The sequence below is a fragment of the Protomyctophum bolini genome, assembly GCF_963924005.1.
Source record: "Protomyctophum bolini genome assembly, chromosome: 15".
NCBI classification, from domain to species: Eukaryota; Metazoa; Chordata; class Actinopteri; order Myctophiformes; family Myctophidae; genus Protomyctophum; species Protomyctophum bolini.
In genome coordinates this window covers 30,383,715-30,406,656 of record NC_137876.1, presented here as the reverse complement: position 1 = coordinate 30,406,656, position 22,942 = coordinate 30,383,715, and the positions used below count along the sequence as shown (strand labels likewise).

Genomic DNA, 22,942 nt, shown 5'->3' with positions numbered 1-22,942 from the left:
AAATGTGAGTTTGGAGGCTTTCACTGTTCGCTTGCTGTTGAGGATATAGCTGTGGAAGGAAACAAAGAAGAGCATCTCAAAACTCAAGAGAAAAAAGCTATTGCAGGATCACAAGCATTGTAGTAGCAAGCAAACAGGGTTCTATCTAGACTGACAAACGTTAGATATTACTAGTAAAGTCCAGGAGAAGTGCAATGTCAGGACATTATTTTAACTACTTCCATACAAATAACCATCTGATATATTTCAGACTGAAAATAAATGACCTCATACTTGATTGTTCTGAAGACCCGTCCAGCAGGATCAAAACACTAGTAGTCTAGTACTAAAATAAATGTAAAATTAAAACCTTCCAAGAGCAATGTACACAATGCACATTCAGACATAATGATTCTAACCGTGTGGGATACACACGGTGATGGTGTCTTTGTGGAGTCTTACCAATTGATGAAGGTTTTGTAGAGGATGAACACTGAGCGCAGCACATCCAGGTGCTGTGGGGTTGAGTTGACAACCACACCCACAACACAATGGCAACCAATGCACTTCAGATTGCTGCAGATGCTACATTTGGAGACAAACGTTTAGATTTTAATGAGACAAGTTGCAAATACAATTGATACGTGTATTAGTGGGTTCTTGGTACACTTGAAGTGCCGATATGTGAGCCAGACAAATTTCTGCATACGTATTGTATTGGCAGTAGTTCAAACATTCCCCAAACTGTTCTGTGATGATTAGTACTGAAGACACTTCAAGACATCAGTTTCAGTCAACTGACTATCAGGACAGGTAGTAGTGACTAGTGATACCTGATGATCAGGTACTACTATAGTGATACTGATACCTGTCTGATAAGGTAGGTTGAACGAAATGTATTTTAACAAATTGTTATCCAAGTTAAGATGGCAGGGCTACTTTAATTTGAAACACGTACTGGCTGTTTCTCTCCTACACTTGTCAACTGTAAGCAGGTAATTTAATTAGATTTATTTTATTTTGGTAAAAGAAGTTCCAGCACAAGTTGCACAACATAACTTCCACCAAGAATTTACACATAGTAATGAAACGCTTATTTGGGTTATTAGGCCATGCGTGATGCTCAAGTTCAACATCTTCTGTATCAACTCACCAGTGAGCCATTGCTCCTGCTAGTCCCGAGGCGACATCGTCACTGACAGTCACATTATGGGTTAACCCTAGTATGAAAAACGCACTTATTCAGGTTAGTACGACGACAACTTAATTATCTCGAAGAACAGTAGATCCACACGGCTGTGAACGTGACATTTGTTTTATTCATAGTATTGACATTAAATGTAAATCTAGCCCTGGGGACTTTGCACCACATGCTGCTATGCATTATGTGAGCCTGTGGGTGTAAACTTACTTGAGCATAAAATCGAGTCTAAACATTCCATCTCTCCACAAACCCCAAGAGAGTCCCCAAGCACAGTGTTACATTGCTCACAATGAAAGGTCATGAGGTATTTTCGCCCAGACTCCATCGTAGCAACAAGTTTACTGCTTTTCTAAGAAACTGCGTAGATTAATTCATTTTTAAACAACACCATCTCCCTCCTACGTTAGTTTGATGCAGCACTGCCCCCAAGCGGTTAGAAATATCAGATGAGATACCGTATGTGCATTGTGTAATGATGTAATTTAATAAGTTAAATCAAACGAAGGAAGTGAGGGTACTCTAAATGTAGTGCATTTAGTTATTTGTATCGTGGGATAATAGATTGTGTTAATGTCTTGTCTGATCATAAAAAACTTTTTTTTTAAAGAGAAAGAAATTGGAAGTGGGCGGAACCGGTAAACACACCGTAGCCCACATTGGTCGCAGGGGCACTTCCGCTTGCACCAACGAGCCAATAAAATGCCGCACGCTCCATGTTTTTGAGGATATTGTGTGCGTGAGTGTCTGACTGTGTGACTGAGAGCTGCATAACCGAGTGTTTGGGGAACGTATGAGAGAAACAAACAACGCTGTCTTCGAAATTACATCAACTATCGGGGGGGGAAATGGATTTAGACTCCATGAAGTATGTGGAGCTGCGCCTGCGATGTCTTGCAAAAGAACTTGGGATTAAAGCCTACAACAAGCGATGAAGGTAACAACGACTATACAATGACTTCAAACATGAAAAGTCCAGTCACTCGTTGCTAAAGCTAGTTATTTGTGTTAATCGTTTCACTCGCCAAAAAGACGACGAAACTATATGTACATGTCATGTTCATATTACCTGGGGGCCTTGATAGACGTAATGTGAGCCGAATGAAACGATAAATACATATCGAAGTACAACCCTGACACATCATGGAACTTGTCTGGTGTAATTTATCTTTTGGCTTTCTTCTGTTGTGTATACAAAGTCATTAATGCACAGGGCGAGCGCAACCCTGTCTCTTTCATATAAATATTAAATATAAATATAAATGTCAAAATCATAAAGTCAGTGAATGACAGCAGTCTCACTGCATTGTAACAGTAATAGTAACAGTAACACAATTGGGAATATTATAGTTTGTTGATCACATTTTTTGTTGTTGTTGGAATTACTCTTGCATACAGCCAAGCAAATTAAGTGACATCACTAACTGAACATAAAAAAATAGTGCAGTATGTAGGCAAGTTTACAATTCAACTAAAGAGAAAGAATAACCAGAAGGCTTGAGCTCCTCTTGCAATTTTAGGATTTCAAGTTTTAATTTCATTTTTTCTAACGACAGATTCTCCCTCTCTGCTGCTATTTTCAAAGTTTCTTCTTCTATCTTCCCACATTCTAACTTTAAAAGCTTGCAACGCAAGACATCTACATTTTCAGTATCCTCGCTTTGTCGCTTCTGTTTTCTTTTGCCGTCAACAGAGGTACTTCTTGGGGTGACAACAGAGGTAGTTGGGGTGACAACAGAGGTAGTTGGGGTGACAACAGAGGTACTTGGGGCGACAACAGAGGTACTTGGGGCGGCAACAGAGATACTTGGAATGACCGAGACATCTGTTTGTTCCGGGGAGTCTGGGATGTGTTCACCAGTGATCAAACGAAACAGCTCATTTGCTGATTCTGGAGTGAAGAGCCGATCTGTGGCCTGCTGACTCTGCTGGCTTTCAGGAACAGTTGCAACTAAGAGAAGAAAAGAAAAAAACAATAAGAAAGAAATGCATTACCTATGTTGAAACCATATACTTTAGTTTGCAGTATGCCAGGATGTTTACAATGACAATTTAACCCATTCTGGGCGGGAACTCCTTGTGTTATACTTTAGCTATTGAAAAATAGCAGATCTACAATCTCATAGCACACCGAGTGCCGCACTACGAGCTTGTAAATCTGCTATTTTTCAAAAATCGTGAAAATGTGACGCAAATCTTTTAATATATATTCTTTCAGAGCGAACGTTTTAAACTCAAATCTTTGCCTTTAAGGGGTTCATGGAATAACATATTTCCAGATGGGGGTCGATCTGGCCAATTACATATAATTGTTGGGGTCGTTGACATGGAATATTGAGCACACCAATTTAGAAACAGGTATTTCAGAAAACTGTCATGATTCCTGCACTAAGGTGTTTGAGTAACAAAATGCTCATTAATATAGAATTTCAATTGGATCTTTTCATAAGCAAAATTACCATTTAAATATATTATTCAATTGGATCTTTTATCATACATTAACTGATTACCTTGGGTTGGTGGTGGAGCTGTGTTTTCGGACCGTTTAGGTGGTGCAGCAACCTTTCTTCCACTCTCTACCCCTCCTCCTGAAACCCCAACTACAGTAGCAGAATCCTCTCCTATGATGTCAATGATTATAGTGGAATATGGCCCTGGGTCCGGTTTTGGACCACCACCAGTGGGGAAGTTTGTCGTCCTTGGATTGTCTTCCACTGCTTGGGTTTTAAGATCGCTCCATTTTTTCTTGATCTCTTTTAGCTCTCGTTGTTCACACCCCTTCGCATTTATTGCATCTACTATCCTGTTCCATGCATCGTTTTTTTTCTTATTTGTAACATACGAGTTGAATTTACTTTCAAGAACAGACTGGTTCTCCTTGTAACCATCGAGCAGTATCATAATCTCTTCATGACTGAAGTTCTTCTTTCTGTTGCGCTTCTCTTTCTCTGCCATCTTGGTCTGTGATGAGAAAATTTGATATTAGATATTATGAACCAAACTGCAAAAACTAAATCCACGCGGTAAATCATTCTATTTATGACAGAGAAAACCCCGCCGCGACGCTATGTTAACATAGCGCGAGTGGGAAATGTTTTAAATTTGGTCAATGCTGCGGTGTAACAGTATAAGACGTTATGTATTAGTTTTATTCTATAATTCAACGTCAGTTAATGGTACTTACCGAAGCTTTTGAAGATGCAGGCAGCAGACGAAACGGCGAGTTGCTTTGTTGACAAGATAACGTTTACTTCCTAGTGTAGAAACCGCTCGTTTTCATTGGATCCGGGAACTATGACATCATTTTATGCGACTATACATTATTTTAGGAACAGTCTAGGCACTACTAGTTACGTTATGCCTTAAACAGTCGTGGTGCAACTCAATTTAGTAAGCCACTAGTTACAAACTACCTAGTAGTTAATTACTAAGCCTCTAGTAAGGACTTTACTCCACAATTTAAGACAGAACTTACGTTCTGGTGGTGCAACCACCTCCTGGTGTAGACTGTCTGTACATGAATAATAACTAAAAACGATTAGCCTACAATGCATGCTGGCATATTTTGATATGACGTAGCTGTTGGCTTTACTCAGGTCACGTCATGACATGTCATTTTTCCCCCAGCGGAAACGTGCAGGAAGAGGTGGAAGTCCCTTGCCGATCAGTACAGGGGATATCTGGCCAAAGAAGACACCCAGAGGAAAAGTGGATCCGGCCAAGTTTCGGGAAAGCCGTGGGTCTTCATGGCTGTCATGTCGTTCCTGAAGCCACACATGGCGAGAAGGGACACGACAGGCAACATGACCCCGAGCGCTGCTGCCCGCCAGGGTAATCTGCACCTTGATATTAATGTATATTCACTGAAACTGTCCTTGCACTAATCAATGTCTGCATGATAACAGATACCAGCTACTATGCTCATTCACCTAATTTCTAAATCTCATGAAGATACGTTTTTTGAGGGGCGCTTCATCTGGCTTTTGAAATTATGTCATATGGCAGCCAAGTCTATGGAATTTTATAGCAGTTAAACATTACCATGTGTCCCTCACTTCACACAAGTGTCGTTTTTCAATTTATTATTTTCCCCCCTCCCCTTTCTCTCCATTTATTTTCTGGAAACATTCAAATAACGATGGAACAATACATAATACATTTCACCCACTGTTTTAACACCTGTAAACCTGTGATGTGACAATAAAGAATATGATTCTTTTTTTTATTCTACTATCTCCAGGACCAAGTAAAGGCCCCTCCAGAAAAAGGGCCCCACCTGCTAACCACACCAGCACTACCCGACCATGCCTCGGGGCTGGTGAGGGAGCCGGAGCCAGCAGCAGCAGCACATATCTTCCCGGTGACTATGTCACTCTATTTCCCTACGGGTCTCCTGCAGCTCAGGGTGACGAGGACAGCCTGCCACCTCCCCCACCAACCGAGGACTCCAGCACCTTTTCCTTCTATGACGTCGCAGAACGCCAGGTAAGGTCTAGGAAATATGTCATTACATTGATATTTGAAATTCTAGATATTATGTCTGGGATGTATTCACGTGGACTACAATTGTCAGTTGCTATGACTGATTTATCTATCTCAATGATTTCTATTATTATATATATTTGATATTTATAAATAACACCAGTTGTGCTGATTAGTGATTAGAGTTCCGTCAAAGCAGCAGCATCTATGGTACTTGGAGAGACAGATCAGTGTCATGACACATTGTCAGCTTGTAGATAAGCTATTATATGATGTTTGTTATATTGATCACACAAGCAATAGTATGCATGTTCAGAAGCATCTTCAATAAAACTCTAGGTATTTCATTAAAGCAAAGGCAATTTATTTGTTGGCTGTATATGTAAAAGAACAGCAGGAGCATACAGTAGCTTTGGAATATTTATTCTATGTAAGGGGGGGGGGGGCACTTTCTATGTGAAAGCCCCTGTACATCCTATATATGTGTAGGAAGTTAGGAATCCTGTAATCTCACATGACTGACCAATAGTATATGTGATTGTCTGTATCGCCCGGTTCTAGACCCAGGACAACCCTGAAGTGCAGCAGTCTGAGGAGGAGGAGGAGGAGGAGGAGGAGGAGGAGGAGGAGGAGGAGGAGTATGTGCCTGTGCCTCGGAAGGTGCGTCGTCATCAGGCCAACCCCCAGCACAAAGACATGACACCCTTCCAGGAAGCCCTTGTCAACGAAATGGCAATTACCGCAACGCCTACCATCTCCAGAAGTGTTCCGCAGGCTCTGGATATGAACGAACTTCACTTTCTGGCCTTTGCCAAAATGGTGAATGGGCTTTCGGTCAGAAACCAGGCTCGTTTAAGATTTGAGTGTGCCAAGGCATATACAGATATCTTTTATGAAGAACTGGGAGAGCAAGCACCACCCTAGTTCTTCCCTCTCTCTCTCTCTCTCTCTCTCTCTCTCTCTCCCTCTAACTGCAGTTCTTTCTCACTTTGCTCTGTTTTAAAGAGAGAAATTTCTCAGCACATGTGTCTGTATATAGGTTATAATGGAATGGGATGAGACTGCACCTTGATTTGGCAGTACAAGCTATTACCTAGTAGATCTGTTTTTGAATAGCCAACGCTAATATCTAAAATTTAAATTACACATACCATAACCGTATGCTTTCCCGGTTTTAATGTAAATTTAAAGTACATTTGGCCGTGGACACCCAATCTGAAAACATTTTGTGTCAGGGACTCTCCTTATATTCCACGTTTGTCTGAAATTTGTCAAGATTTTCTTTTCTTTTTATATCCGATGTATATAGAGTTAAAGTGGTTTAACTGATTTTGATGCTATGTTAACTAATGTTGCCACTTAGAACCCCCCTCAACGTTTTTGACGGGGACGTCATTGTGGCTCAGCAGGTAAAGCGTCCACTTGAGAAAGCGAAGGTTCCCAGTTCGATCCCAGGCTCCCCTGCCATGCATTACTATGGTAAAAAACACATTTAAGCGCTTCTCTTCCCAGCACTGAGCATTGCGTTTCAGTGCATTTATTGTTGGAGCGCCCTGGGCGATTGAAGTAGACAATAGCTCAACTTCTGGATTGGAGCTCCGCTCATCAATGTCACGTTTGATTCTCCTGGATCTGTGTGACAACTTGGTAATTTATGAGCTGACTTTGAATGGGTATCCCACACCCATAAGTACCATCGTTTCGCCATGCATATAAACACGGCACCTCCAAAACACATAGTATGCTATGGATTACTGTATTGTTTATATTCTTTGTTTTTTGTGTTCAAGGAGTAAAAACCATAGACTTTGTCTCTCATTGTTTACTATGAGATGTATAAAATAAAATGTGTAATCTTTAAAGGAAATAATTGTTGTCTTTTTGAATACCTGGAGCATTATAAAGAGTAAATTACAGAAGCCAAATTTCAACCTATCTTCGTCTAATTGGTCCTCACCAATACTCATAAGATGGCACCATTTCTGTCCACTCACTCATTAGTGGGTTGTGGACTGTTCAGAAACCTGGTTATTACAGTGACATAATCGATGAGGATTCCAAACTAATTAGAGCGACAGCCTTTCTCTTCCTCGAAAATTAGCAAGATTTACGTTAATTGCAATTCAATTATTTTAATGTATGAAATCCATTAAAATGACCACTGGTGATGTCATATTAGATTAAGGTTTCTGACCTGTCACAAATGAGAGACAAGGTGAGCAGACAAATGTTGCTGCCTGTCTTATATTGTTTATATTTTTATTTGGATCTCTTTTAGCCTTTCGGCTAATCTTCCAAGAGTCTAGAAATAAATTAAAACATAACACAATACATTATATTACATTACAAAATAGTACATTTCATTTCAAAATTACATGTGAGGATAATAGAAAAACCATGTTATTGAGGGTTGAAAGTTAGTTACATGTTTCCGTTCATTCATATGCATGTAGTAATGTATTGCCAAATATATATATATAAATATATGGATATAACTCTTTAATAGGAATATTGGGGTGGCTCTTAAAAGAGCCTTTGGTTTTTGGACTGGACTGGATGACTAGGCCACTTGATCTTGCCAGGAAACGGCACCCACACCAGAAAAGAAGGATGTGAAGCAACTTCTTCTGAACAGGGACTCCTGTGCAGCGTTGTTGCTCCCCACCCTTCCAATCCGACGGAGACCTGGAACCTCTCCCTCCACGGGCCGATCCACAGCTGGTGTTGGAGCAGCAGCAGCAGCAGCAACAAGACCACGGGTCCTGCCTCTCCTGAGGAGGTTGTGCAGGACACACGTAGCCTTGATGCAGGCCTCTGCATTGGCCGGGAGGAGAGGGATGGTGCGGTGGTACATCCTCCACTGGCTCACCAGGATGCCAAAGGCGTTCTCCACCACCAGTCTGGCTCGGGACAGCCGGTAATTGAAGACTCTCTGCGTCCTGGTCAGGTTCTTCCCGGGGTATGGCCTCATGATGTTGCGCCGCAGAGGGAAGGCCTCATCTGCCACGAACACATGGGGTTGAGGGCCCAGGTCTGCTGCCCCAGGAAGCGGAGTGTCTTCAGGGAGGTGGAGGGTGCCATCCAACAGACGCTGGCCAAAGACGGAGTGTGCCAGAGTACCACCGTCGCTGGAACCTCCATACGCACCGATGTCAACCACCCGGAAACATTTCTCAGCGTCTACAACCGCCAAGAGGACCATGGAGAAAGTCCCCTTGTAGTTGTAGAACTGAGAACCTGTTGCCGGGGGGGCCTGGAGGATGACATGCTTCCCGTCTATGGCTCCAACACAGTTTGGGAAGTCCCAACGGTGCTGGAAGGCAGCAGCGATGCCACGCCAGTCCTCGGTGTCTGGTACTGGCATGAACTCGCCAACCAGACACTCCCAGATGGCGTTGGCAACAACTGGCACTATCCCAGACACCGTTGAGATGCCCACACGGTAGCTGTCTGCGATGGTGCGGTAGCTGTCTCCAGTGGCCAAGAAGCTTAAAACACAATTGAAGAACATTCATTAATTATCTATACAGATATCTATCTATACTGTATATACACATTACTATACTAATATACACACATTACTATTATATATATATATAATATATACTGTGTATATATATATACCGGTATACACACACACACACACACACACACACACACACACACACACATTACTATACTTGTGTGTGTGTGTGTGTGTGTGTGTGTGTGTGTGTGTGTGTATATATATATATATATTTATTGTTCATTTCCACCACAGAAGTAAACTATCAAGCACTTTACTTATCACCTAAAAGTGAAATATGCGACTATGCTGGCCTGGGCCTTTATAATATTATTATTATTATTATCATTATTATTATTATTTCTATATTATTACACTATAGACTATAGGCTACTCACCGAAGGCAAATGGCGAGCCGTTCAGCAGGTGGTATGGCGCGCCGATAGTTGGTGTCCTGCATGGCTATACGCGGACCCACTCTGCTCAAGACCTCGTCGAACTGGTCGACGGTGAGCCTGAAGGCCGCTTGAAACCGGTCTCGGTCCAGTCGCTGTTCTTGGACCAGAGTATAGAACGTCCCCAAACGCAGACGCTGCTGCAATATACTGTGGACCCAAATACAGCGAGCGGAGCGAGGCCGGCGTTCAAGTGCTTCTTCCTCCTCCAAGGCGGCAAGAACGATCAGGAGCCTTCGACGTCTCAGCTGAAGATCCATGGTGTCACTATGACATGCGGGTTTAAACCCCCGCTATATATATGAAATATTTTAACCGCGAAAATGTCACTGTTTTGTCATTGGTTTGCTGTTCCGCAACATCGATAAACCAATCGCATAGATAGATGATATTTTCTTGAGGGAATAAGGTATTATCGCGTGAATATTTTAACCGCGAAAATGTCACTGTTTTGTGATTGGTTTGCTGTTCCGCAACATCGATAAACCAATCGCATAGATAGATGATATTTTCTCGAGGGAATAATTTGTATTGGTATTACACGTGAATGTGTGTGTGTGTGTGTGTGTGTGTGTGTGTGTGTGTGTGTGTGTGTGTGTGTGTGTGTGAGAGAGATAGATATAATGGCCCGTGTATATATATATATGCCATATACCGTATATACTGGCCCTATTAACTTTTCATGTTAATGTTAAGTAAATGATATCTCTCTCTCTCTCTCTCTCTCATGCACACCCCCCCCCCCCCACACACACACACACACACACACACACCCACACACACACACACACACACACACACGCGTCCGTTGCACTGGACTCCGTTCCGGTGATATTGATTATTAATTAAGTAATTAAAGTATGCCTAGTCTACTAGCACAATGTTTCACATCATCTGCTAATTAAAAGCAAACTTTAAATGTGCTGATGCTGTAGGCTAGTGAGGGTCCGGGGGGTGGACTGCCACATACCGGTACCGGTAGCCAGCCGAGGAGGCCTCAGTGACAGGCTGACAGCGCCGCGATAGTGGCTCCCTACTTCGGACTGAATGTCCGGAAATCACACGTAAACATAAGCTGTTTTAATTGCTTTTATGACGTGCTGGATATATACAATTGTATGCTTTTGCTAAATCAACATTAACATTACATACAGAGCCGCCATTTAAAAAAAAAACCGGAGTGTTTCGCTCGTGGCCTAGGGGGGAGAGGAGAGCGGAGTGTGGGGGGGAGACATGAGCGCTGAAGACGGGGAGGATTGAGATCCGGTCCGTTCGGTTATTTACAAACAAGTTTACCAAGATTATATTATTTATTCATCCATGAATAGGTTATGATGTAACTAAATATATCATTATTTCTCCTCTACAGTCGCTATTTTACATTTTAGACTTTCAAATGCGCATCTGCTCAAACTGCCCGTCTCTCGTCTCAAAGCCAGACAGCCAGTCCAGGCAGCTTGAGTGACAGGTACCTTGTACACGCCCACTTTCTCAAAAAAAAGCTGCGTCTTTTAGATTTCTGCTTCTGCTTTTTAAAGCAGCTTCTTCGGTCTGAACGGAGACCGAAGGTACACAGCTTGATACATCATGTCAGTGATATGGTATTGTCTTACATTGTTTATGGTCGTTCCTAAGGGTTCAAAGTCAAATGTGAGTTTGGAGGCTTTCACTGTTCGCTTGCTGTTGAGGATATAGCTGTGGAAGGAAACAAAGAAGAGCATCTCAAAACTCAAGAGAAAAAAGCTATTGCAGGATCACAAGCATTGTAGTAGCAAGCAAACAGGGTTCTATCTAGACTGACAAACGTTAGATATTACTAGTAAAGTCCAGGAGAAGTGCAATGTCAGGACATTATTTTAACTACTTCCATACAAATAACCATCTGATATATTTCAGACTGAAAATAAATGACCTCATACTTGATTGTTCTGAAGACCCGTCCAGCAGGATCAAAACACTAGTAGTCTAGTACTAAAATAAATGTAAAATTAAAACCTTCCAAGAGCAATGTACACAATGCACATTCAGACATAATGATTCTAACCGTGTGGGATACACACGGTGATGGTGTCTTTGTGGAGTCTTACCAATTGATGAAGGTTTTGTAGAGGATGAACACTGAGCGCAGCACATCCAGGTGCTGTGGGGTTGAGTTGACAACCACACCCACAACACAATGGCAACCAATGCACTTCAGATTGCTGCAGATGCTACATTTGGAGACAAACGTTTAGATTTTAATGAGACAAGTTGCAAATACAATTGATACGTGTATTAGTGGGTTCTTGGTACACTTGAAGTGCCGATATGTGAGCCAGACAAATTTCTGCATACGTATTGTATTGGCAGTAGTTCAAACATTCCCCAAACTGTTCTGTGATGATTAGTACTGAAGACACTTCAAGACATCAGTTTCAGTCAACTGACTATCAGGACAGGTAGTAGTGACTAGTGATACCTGATGATCAGGTACTACTATAGTGATACTGATACCTGTCTGATAAGGTAGGTTGAACGAAATGTATTTTAACAAATTGTTATCCAAGTTAAGATGGCAGGGCTACTTTAATTTGAAACACGTACTGGCTGTTTCTCTCCTACACTTGTCAACTGTAAGCAGGTAATTTAATTAGATTTATTTTATTTTGGTAAAAGAAGTTCCAGCACAAGTTGCACAACATAACTTCCACCAAGAATTTACACATAGTAATGAAACGCTTATTTGGGTTATTAGGCCATGCGTGATGCTCAAGTTCAACATCTTCTGTATCAACTCACCAGTGAGCCATTGCTCCTGCTAGTCCCGAGGCGACATCGTCACTGACAGTCACATTATGGGTTAACCCTAGTATGAAAAACGCACTTATTCAGGTTAGTACGACGACAACTTAATTATCTCGAAGAACAGTAGATCCACACGGCTGTGAACGTGACATTTGTTTTATTCATAGTATTGACATTAAATGTAAATCTAGCCCTGGGGACTTTGCACCACATGCTGCTATGCATTATGTGAGCCTGTGGGTGTAAACTTACTTGAGCATAAAATCGAGTCTAAACATTCCATCTCTCCACAAACCCCAAGAGAGTCCCCAAGCACAGTGTTACATTGCTCACAATGAAAGGTCATGAGGTATTTTCGCCCAGACTCCATCGTAGCAACAAGTTTACTGCTTTTCTAAGAAACTGCGTAGATTAATTCATTTTTAAACAACACCATCTCCCTCCTACGTTAGTTTGATGCAGCACTGCCCCCAAGCGGTTAGAAATATCAGATGAGATACCGTATGTGCATTGTGTAATGATGTAATTTAATAAGTTAAATCAAACGAAGGAAGTGAGGGTACTCTAAATGTAGTGCATTTAGTTATTTGTATCGTGGGATAATAGATTGTGTTAATGTCTTGTCTGATCATAAAAAACTTTTTTTTTAAAGAGAAAGAAATTGGAAGTGGGCGGAACCGGTAAACACACCGTAGCCCACATTGGTCGCAGGGGCACTTCCGCTTGCACCAACGAGCCAATAAAATGCCGCACGCTCCATGTTTTTGAGGATATTGTGTGCGTGAGTGTCTGACTGTGTGACTGAGAGCTGCATAACCGAGTGTTTGGGGAACGTATGAGAGAAACAAACAACGCTGTCTTCGAAATTATATCAACTATCGGGGGGGGAAATGGATTTAGACTCCATGAAGTATGTGGAGCTGCGCCTGCGATGTCTTGCAAAAGAACTTGGGATTAAAGCCTACAACAAGCGATGAAGGTAACAACGACTATACAATGACTTCAAACATGAAAAGTCCAGTCACTCGTTGCTAAAGCTAGTTATTTGTGTTAATCGTTTCACTCGCCAAAAAGACGACGAAACTATATGTACATGTCATGTTCATATTACCTGGGGGCCTTGATAGACGTAATGTGAGCCGAATGAAACGATAAATACATATCGAAGTACAACCCTGACACATCATGGAACTTGTCTGGTGTAATTTATCTTTTGGCTTTCTTCTGTTGTGTATACAAAGTCATTAATGCACAGGGCGAGCGCAACCCTGTCTCTTTCATATAAATATTAAATATAAATATAAATGTCAAAATCATAAAGTCAGTGAATGACAGCAGTCTCACTGCATTGTAACAGTAATAGTAACAGTAACACAATTGGGAATATTATAGTTTGTTGATCACATTTTTTGTTGTTGTTGGAATTACTCTTGCATACAGCCAAGCAAATTAAGTGACATCACTAACTGAACATAAAAAAATAGTGCAGTATGTAGGCAAGTTTACAATTCAACTAAAGAGAAAGAATAACCAGAAGGCTTGAGCTCCTCTTGCAATTTTAGGATTTCAAGTTTTAATTTCATTTTTTCTAACGACAGATTCTCCCTCTCTGCTGCTATTTTCAAAGTTTCTTCTTCTATCTTCCCACATTCTAACTTTAAAAGCTTGCAACGCAAGACATCTACATTTTCAGTATCCTCGCTTTGTCGCTTCTGTTTTCTTTTGCCGTCAACAGAGGTACTTCTTGGGGTGACAACAGAGGTAGTTGGGGTGACAACAGAGGTAGTTGGGGTGACAACAGAGGTACTTGGGGCGACAACAGAGGTACTTGGGGCGGCAACAGAGATACTTGGAATGACCGAGACATCTGTTTGTTCCGGGGAGTCTGGGATGTGTTCACCAGTGATCAAACGAAACAGCTCATTTGCTGATTCTGGAGTGAAGAGCCGATCTGTGGCCTGCTGACTCTGCTGGCTTTCAGGAACAGTTGCAACTAAGAGAAGAAAAGAAAAAAACAATAAGAAAGAAATGCATTACCTATGTTGAAACCATATACTTTAGTTTGCAGTATGCCAGGATGTTTACAATGACAATTTAACCCATTCTGGGCGGGAACTCCTTGTGTTATACTTTAGCTATTGAAAAATAGCAGATCTACAATCTCATAGCACACCGAGTGCCGCACTACGAGCTTGTAAATCTGCTATTTTTCAAAAATCGTGAAAATGTGACGCAAATCTTTTAATATATATTCTTTCAGAGCGAACGTTTTAAACTCAAATCTTTGCCTTTAAGGGGTTCATGGAATAACATATTTCCAGATGGGGGTCGATCTGGCCAATTACATATAATTGTTGGGGTCGTTGACATGGAATATTGAGCACACCAATTTAGAAACAGGTATTTCAGAAAACTGTCATGATTCCTGCACTAAGGTGTTTGAGTAACAAAATGCTCATTAATATAGAATTTCAATTGGATCTTTTCATAAGCAAAATTACCATTTAAATATATTATTCAATTGGATCTTTTATCATACATTAACTGATTACCTTGGGTTGGTGGTGGAGCTGTGTTTTCGGACCGTTTAGGTGGTGCAGCAACCTTTCTTCCACTCTCTACCCCTCCTCCTGAAACCCCAACTACAGTAGCAGAATCCTCTCCTATGATGTCAATGATTATAGTGGAATATGGCCCTGGGTCCGGTTTTGGACCACCACCAGTGGGGAAGTTTGTCGTCCTTGGATTGTCTTCCACTGCTTGGGTTTTAAGATCGCTCCATTTTTTCTTGATCTCTTTTAGCTCTCGTTGTTCACACCCCTTCGCATTTATTGCATCTACTATCCTGTTCCATGCATCGTTTTTTTTCTTATTTGTAACATACGAGTTGAATTTACTTTCAAGAACAGACTGGTTCTCCTTGTAACCATCGAGCAGTATCATAATCTCTTCATGACTGAGGTTCTTCTTTCTGTTGCGCTTCTCTTTCTCTGCCATCTTGGTCTGTGATGAGAAAATTTGATATTAGATATTATGAACCAAACTGCAAAAACTAAATCCACGCGGTAAATCATTCTATTTATGACAGAGAAAACCCCGCCGCGACGCTATGTTAACATAGCGCGAGTGGGAAATGTTTTAAATTTGGTCAATGCTGCGGTGTAACAGTATAAGACGTTATGTATTAGTTTTATTCTATAATTCAACGTCAGTTAATGGTACTTACCGAAGCTTTTGAAGATGCAGGCAGCAGACGAAACGGCGAGTTGCTTTGTTGACAAGATAACGTTTACTTCCTAGTGTAGAAACCGCTCGTTTTCATTGGATCCGGGAACTATGACATCATTTTATGCGACTATACATTATTTTAGGAACAGTCTAGGCACTACTAGTTACGTTATGCCTTAAACAGTCGTGGTGCAACTCAATTTAGTAAGCCACTAGTTACAAACTACCTAGTAGTTAATTACTAAGCCTCTAGTAAGGACTTTACTCCACAATTTAAGACAGAACTTACGTTCTGGTGGTGCAACCACCTCCTGGTGTAGACTGTCTGTACATGAATAATAACATATTTTGATATGACGTAGCTGTTGGCTTTACTCAGGTCACGTCATGACATGTCATTTTTCCCCCAGCGGAAACGTGCAGGAAGAGGTGGAAGTCCCTTGCCGATCAGTACAGGGGATATCTGGCCAAAGAAGACACCCAGAGGAAAAGTGGATCCGGCCAAGTTTCGGGAAAGCCGTGGGTCTTCATGGCTGTCATGTCGTTCCTGAAGCCACACATGGCGAGAAGGGACACGACAGGCAACATGACCCCGAGCGCTGCTGCCCGCCAGGGTAATCTGCACCTTGATATTAATGTATATTCACTGAAACTGTCCTTGCACTAATCAATGTCTGCATGATAACAGATACCAGCTACTATGCTCATTCACCTAATTTCTAAATCTCATGAAGATACGTTTTTTGAGGGGCGCTTCATCTGGCTTTTGAAATTATGTCATATGGCAGCCAAGTCTATGGAATTTTATAGCAGTTAAACATTACCATGTGTCCCTCACTTCACACAAGTGTCGTTTTTCAATTTATTATTTTCCCCCCTCCCCTTTCTCTCCATTTATTTTCTGGAAACATTCAAATAACGATGGAACAATACATAATACATTTCACCCACTGTTTTAACACCTGTAAACCTGTGATGTGACAATAAAGAATATGATTCTTTTTTTTATTCTACTATCTCCAGGACCAAGTAAAGGCCCCTCCAGAAAAAGGGCCCCACCTGCTAACCACACCAGCACTACCCGACCATGCCTCGGGGCTGGTGAGGGAGCCGGAGCCAGCAGCAGCAGCACATATCTTCCCGGTGACTATGTCACTCTATTTCCCTACGGGTCTCCTGCAGCTCAGGGTGACGAGGACAGCCTGCCACCTCCCCCACCAACCGAGGACTCCAGCACCTTTTCCTTCTATGACGTCGCAGAACGCCAGGTAAGGTCTAGGAAATATGTCATTACATTGATATTTGAAATTCTAGATATTATGTCTGGGATGTATTCACGTGGACTACAATTGTCAGTTGCTATGACTGATTTATCTATCTCAATGATTTCTATTATTATATATATTTGATATTTATAAATAACACCAGTTGTGCTGATTAGTGATTAGAGTTCCGTCAAAGCAGCAGCATCTATGGTACTTGGAGAGACAGATCAGTGTCATGACACATTGTCAGCTTGTAGATAAGCTATTATATGATGTTTGTTATATTGATCACACAAGCAATAGTATGCATGTTCAGAAGCATCTTCAATAAAACTCTAGGTATTTCATTAAAGCAAAGGCAATTTATTTGTTGGCTGTATATGTAAAAGAACAGCAGGAGCATACAGTAGCTTTGGAATATTTATTCTATGTAAGGGGGGGGGGGCACTTTCTATGTGAAAGCCCCTGTACATCCTATATATGTGTAGGAAGTTAGGAATCCTGTAATCTCACATGACTGACCAATAGTATATGTGATTGTCTGTATCGCCCGGTTCTAGACCCAGGACAACCCTGAAGTGCAGCAGTCTGAGGAGGAGGAGGAGGAGGAGGAGGAGGAGGAGTATGTGCCTGTGCCTCGGAAGGTGCGTCGTCATCAGGCCAACCCCCAGCACAAAGACATGACACCCTTCCAGGAAGCCCTTGTCAACGAAATGGCAATTACCGCAACGCCTACCATCTCCAGAAGTGTTCCGCAGGCTCTGGATATGAACGAACTTCACTTTCTGGCCTTTGCCAAAATGGTGAATGGGCTTTCGGTCAGAAACCAGGCTCGTTTAAGATTTGAGTGTGCCAAGGCATATACAGATATCTTTTATGAAGAACTGGGAGAGCAAGCACCACCCTAGTTCTTCCCTCTCTCTCTCTCTCTCTCTCTCTCTCTCTCTCCCTCTAACTGCAGTTCTTTCTCACTTTGCTCTGTTTTAAAGAGAGAAATTTCTCAGCACATGTGTCTGTATATAGGTTATAATGGAATGGGATGAGACTGCACCTTGATTTGGCAGTACAAGCTATTACCTAGTAGATCTGTTTTTGAATAGCCAACGCTAATATCTAAAATTTAAATTACACATACCATAACCGTATGCTTTCCCGGTTTTAATGTAAATTTAAAGTACATTTGGCCGTGGACACCCAATCTGAAAACATTTTGTGTCAGGGACTCTCCTTATATTCCACGTTTGTCTGAAATTTGTCAAGATTTTCTTTTCTTTTTATATCCGATGTATATAGAGTTAAAGTGGTTTAACTGATTTTGATGCTATGTTAACTAATGTTGCCACTTAGAACCCCCCTCAACGTTTTTGACGGGGACGTCATTGTGGCTCAGCAGGTAAAGCGTCCACTTGAGAAAGCGAAGGTTCCCAGTTCGATCCCAGGCTCCCCTGCCATGCATTACTATGGTAAAAAACACATTTAAGCGCTTCTCTTCCCAGCACTGAGCATTGCGTTTCAGTGCATTTATTGTTGGAGCGCCCTGGGCGATTGAAGTAGACAATAGCTCAACTTCTGGATTGGAGCTCCGCTCATCAATGTCACGTTTGATTCTCCTGGATCTGTGTGACAACTTGGTAATTTATGAGCTGACTTTGAATGGGTATCCCACACCCATAAGTACCATCGTTTCGCCATGCATATAAACACGGCACCTCCAAAACACATAGTATGCTATGGATTACTGTATTGTTTATATTCTTTGTTTTTTGTGTTCAAGGAGTAAAAACCATAGACTTTGTCTCTCATTGTTTACTATGAGATGTATAAAATAAAATGTGTAATCTTTAAAGGAAATAATTGTTGTCTTTTTGAATACCTGGAGCATTATAAAGAGTAAATTACAGAAGCCAAATTTCAACCTATCTTCGTCTAATTGGTCCTCACCAATACTCATAAGATGGCACCATTTCTGTCCACTCACTCATTAGTGGGTTGTGGACTGTTCAGAAACCTGGTTATTACAGTGACATAATCGATGAGGATTCCAAACTAATTAGAGCGACAGCCTTTCTCTTCCTCGAAAATTAGCAAGATTTACGTTAATTGCAATTCAATTATTTTAATGTATGAAATCCATTAAAATGACCACTGGTGATGTCATATTAGATTAAGGTTTCTGACCTGTCACAAATGAGAGACAAGGTGAGCAGACAAATGTTGCTGCCTGTCTTATATTGTTTATATTTTTATTTGGATCTCTTTTAGCCTTTCGGCTAATCTTCCAAGAGTCTAGAAATAAATTAAAACATAACACAATACATTATATTACATTACAAAATAGTACATTTCATTTCAAAATTACATGTGAGGATAATAGAAAAACCATGTTATTGAGGGTTGAAAGTTAGTTACATGTTTCCGTTCATTCATATGCATGTAGTAATGTATTGCCAAATATATATATATAAATATATGGATATAACTCTTTAATAGGAATATTGGGGTGGCTCTTAAAAGAGCCTTTGGTTTTTGGACTGGACTGGATGACTAGGCCACTTGATCTTGCCAGGAAACGGCACCCACACCAGAAAAGAAGGATGTGAAGCAACTTCTTCTGAACAGGGACTCCTGTGCAGCGTTGTTGCTCCCCACCCTTCCAATCCGACGGAGACCTGGAACCTCTCCCTCCACGGGCCGATCCACAGCTGGTGTTGGAGCAGCAGCAGCAGCAGCAACAAGACCACGGGTCCTGCCTCTCCTGAGGAGGTTGTGCAGGACACACGTAGCCTTGATGCAGGCCTCTGCATTGGCCGGGAGGAGAGGGATGGTGCGGTGGTACATCCTCCACTGGCTCACCAGGATGCCAAAGGCGTTCTCCACCACCAGTCTGGCTCGGGACAGCCGGTAATTGAAGACTCTCTGCGTCCTGGTCAGGTTCTTCCCGGGGTATGGCCTCATGATGTTGCGCCGCAGAGGGAAGGCCTCATCTGCCACGAACACATGGGGTTGAGGGCCCAGGTCTGCTGCCCCAGGAAGCGGAGTGTCTTCAGGGAGGTGGAGGGTGCCATCCAACAGACGCTGGCCAAAGACGGAGTGTGCCAGAGTACCACCGTCGCTGGAACCTCCATACGCACCGATGTCAACCACCCGGAAACATTTCTCAGCGTCTACAACCGCCAAGAGGACCATGGAGAAAGTCCCCTTGTAGTTGTAGAACTGAGAACCTGTTGCCGGGGGGGCCTGGAGGATGACATGCTTCCCGTCTATGGCTCCAACACAGTTTGGGAAGTCCCAACGGTGCTGGAAGGCAGCAGCGATGCCACGCCAGTCCTCGGTGTCTGGTACTGGCATGAACTCGCCAACCAGACACTCCCAGATGGCGTTGGCAACAACTGGCACTATCCCAGACACCGTTGAGATGCCCACACGGTAGCTGTCTGCGATGGTGCGGTAGCTGTCTCCAGTGGCCAAGAAGCTTAAAACACAATTGAAGAACATTCATTAATTATCTATACAGATATCTATCTATACTGTATATACACATTACTATACTAATATACACACATTACTATTATATATATATATAATATATACTGTGTATATATATATATACCGGTATACACACACACACACACACACACACACACACACATTACTATACTTGTGTGTGTGTGTGTGTGTGTGTGTGTGTGTGTGTGTGTGTGTGTATATGTCACGATACGAGGCAGGAAGTTTTCGGACCCAAGTGCAGGACAGAGGCAGAGAGGCAAAGTAGTGGAATTGCAGAAGGTTTATTACCAAAATCCAAAAACAGCAGGAACACGAGGCAAACAAGAACTAGAAATAACCTGGGAATTCACTAGGAGCAAACACAAGTGACATAAAACAATGATCTGACCAAGGAAAAGACAAAACCAGGGGAGTATAAATACACAGACACAGGTGAACTCAACATATAATTATCACAATGATTGGCTAAAAGGACTAACAAGACAGGGTGGAAACACTAGGGTAATCAGGGTACTGGTGAGACAACACAGGTAACACGAGCAACACAGGAAACACTAACAGACTGCAAAATAAAAGCACACAAGTGTAAAGTAAAACCAAAACTAAGAACAAGACACTAGCAAAACATAACACATGTCACGGACCGTGACAGTACCTCCCCTTTAAGGCATGGATTCCAGACATGCCTCAATATTGTCCAGACTCAAGAGCATCGAGCAGGGTGGGTGGCGGGGGCCGGAGGAGGGCAAGAGGGACAGACCAGGTGACATCAGGGGGCCAGCCTGGATAATGGACAGAGGCGGGGGTAACCTCAGGGGGACGGCCTGGAGGATAGACCAGATCTGAGAAGGTGATTTCCGGAGGTCGGCTTGGAGGCCGGGACGAGAGGGGGGCACCGTCCGGAGGTCGGCCTGGAGGCCGGGACGAGAGGGGGGCACCGTCCGGAGGTCTGCTTGGAGGCCGGGACGAGAGGGGGGCACCGTCCGGAGGTCTCCTTGGAGGCCGGGACGAGGGGGGGGCACCGTCCGGAGGTCTGCTTGGAGGCCGGGACGAGAGGGGGGTGCCGTCAGGAGGTCGGCCTGGAGGCCGAGGCGAGGCGGAGGACCTTGGCAGCGGTACGGGAGGCAGGGCTGCAGGCACGGTAGGCAGGACTGCAGGCATAGGAGCCGGGGCTACAGGCAGAGGAGCTGGGGCCGCAGGCCGAGGAGCTGGGGTTGCAGGCTGAGGAGCTGGGGCCGCAGCCAGAGGAGCTGGGGCCGCAGGCCGAGGAGCTGGGGCTGCAGCCAGAGGAGCTGGGGCTGCAGCCAGAGGAGCTGGGGCTGCAGGCTGAGGAGCTGGGGCCGCAGGCCGAGGAGCTGGGGCTGCAGCCAGAGGAGCTGGGGCCGCAGGCAGAGGAGCTGGGGCTGCAGCCAGAGGAGCTGGGGCTGCAGGCAGAGGAGCTGGGGCTGCAGGCAGAGGAGCTGGGGCTGCATGCTGAGGAGCTGGGGCTGCAGGCGGAGGAGCTGGGGCTGCAGACGGAGGAGCTGGGGCTGCAGACGGAGGAGCTGAGGCTGCAGGCAGAGGAGCTGGGGCGGCAGGCAGAGGAGCTGGGGCGGCAGGCAGAGGAGGCACTTGGGGAAAAATGGCTCCCCGACTCTCCCATCGGAAAAAACCCATGAACTGGGCAAATACAGGATTCTGCCTCCAATATTTCTCCAGTTGAACAAGGAACTGAGTATCCTCATAAAATACTTCCCTTGTTACACCAAAGTCCTTAGGTGCAAAAGGTAGGCTGGGCTGGTGGCTATCCGCCATTGTGGACAGCCTTGGCAGCATGGCAAAAATCCAAAAAATCCAAAAAACAAACCTATCCGAACCTGTCCGCTGGGTCCAACTGGTCAGATCATTCTGTCACGATACGAGGCAGGAAGTTTTCGGACCCAAGTGCAGGACAGAGGCAGAGAGGCAAAGTAGTGGAATTGCAGAAGGTTTATTACCAAAATCCAAAAACAGCAGGAACACGAGGCAAACAAGAACTAGAAATAACCTGGGAATTCACTAGGAGCAAACACAAGTGACATAAAACAATGATCTGACCAAGGAAAAGACAAAACCAGGGGAGTATAAATACACAGACACAGGTGAACTCAACATATAATTATCACAATGATTGGCTAAAAGGACTAACAAGACAGGGTGGAAACACTAGGGTAATCAGGGTACTGGTGAGACAACACAGGTAACACGAGCAACACAGGAAACACTAACAGACTGCAAAATAAAAGCACACAAGTGTAAAGTAAAACCAAAACTAAGAACAAGACACTAGCAAAACATAACACATGTCACGGACCGTGACAGTATATATATATATATATATTTATTGTTCATTTCCACCACAGAAGTAAACTATCAAGCACTTTACTTATCACCTAAAAGTGAAATATGCGACTATGCTGGCCTGGGCCTTTATAATATTATTATTATTATTATCATTATTATTATTATTTCTATATTATTACACTATAGACTAGGCTACTCACCGAAGGCAAATGGC

At 43.0% G+C, this 22,942-nt stretch overlaps 2 protein-coding genes across 2 annotated transcripts; both read left to right on the top strand.

Annotated features, from left to right (window-relative positions):
* Positions 1-1,932: 1,932 nt before the first annotated feature.
* Positions 1,933-7,518, top strand: LOC308330010 (uncharacterized protein). Its single transcript, XM_080784605.1, has 4 exons — positions 1,933-2,117; positions 4,808-5,011; positions 5,421-5,665; positions 6,224-7,518. The coding sequence occupies exons 1-4, from the start codon at positions 2,051-2,053 to the stop codon at positions 6,584-6,586; spliced, it is 879 nt and encodes a 292-aa protein (XP_080640731.1). The 5' UTR covers positions 1,933-2,050; the 3' UTR covers positions 6,587-7,518.
* Positions 7,519-13,213: 5,695 nt separating this feature from the next.
* On the top strand, positions 13,214-18,739 carry LOC308329382 (uncharacterized protein). Its single transcript, XM_080783650.1, has 4 exons — positions 13,214-13,385; positions 16,045-16,248; positions 16,658-16,902; positions 17,460-18,739. The coding sequence occupies exons 1-4, from the start codon at positions 13,319-13,321 to the stop codon at positions 17,805-17,807; spliced, it is 864 nt and encodes a 287-aa protein (XP_080639776.1). The 5' UTR covers positions 13,214-13,318; the 3' UTR covers positions 17,808-18,739.
* The last annotated feature ends 4,203 nt before the right edge of the window (positions 18,740-22,942 follow it).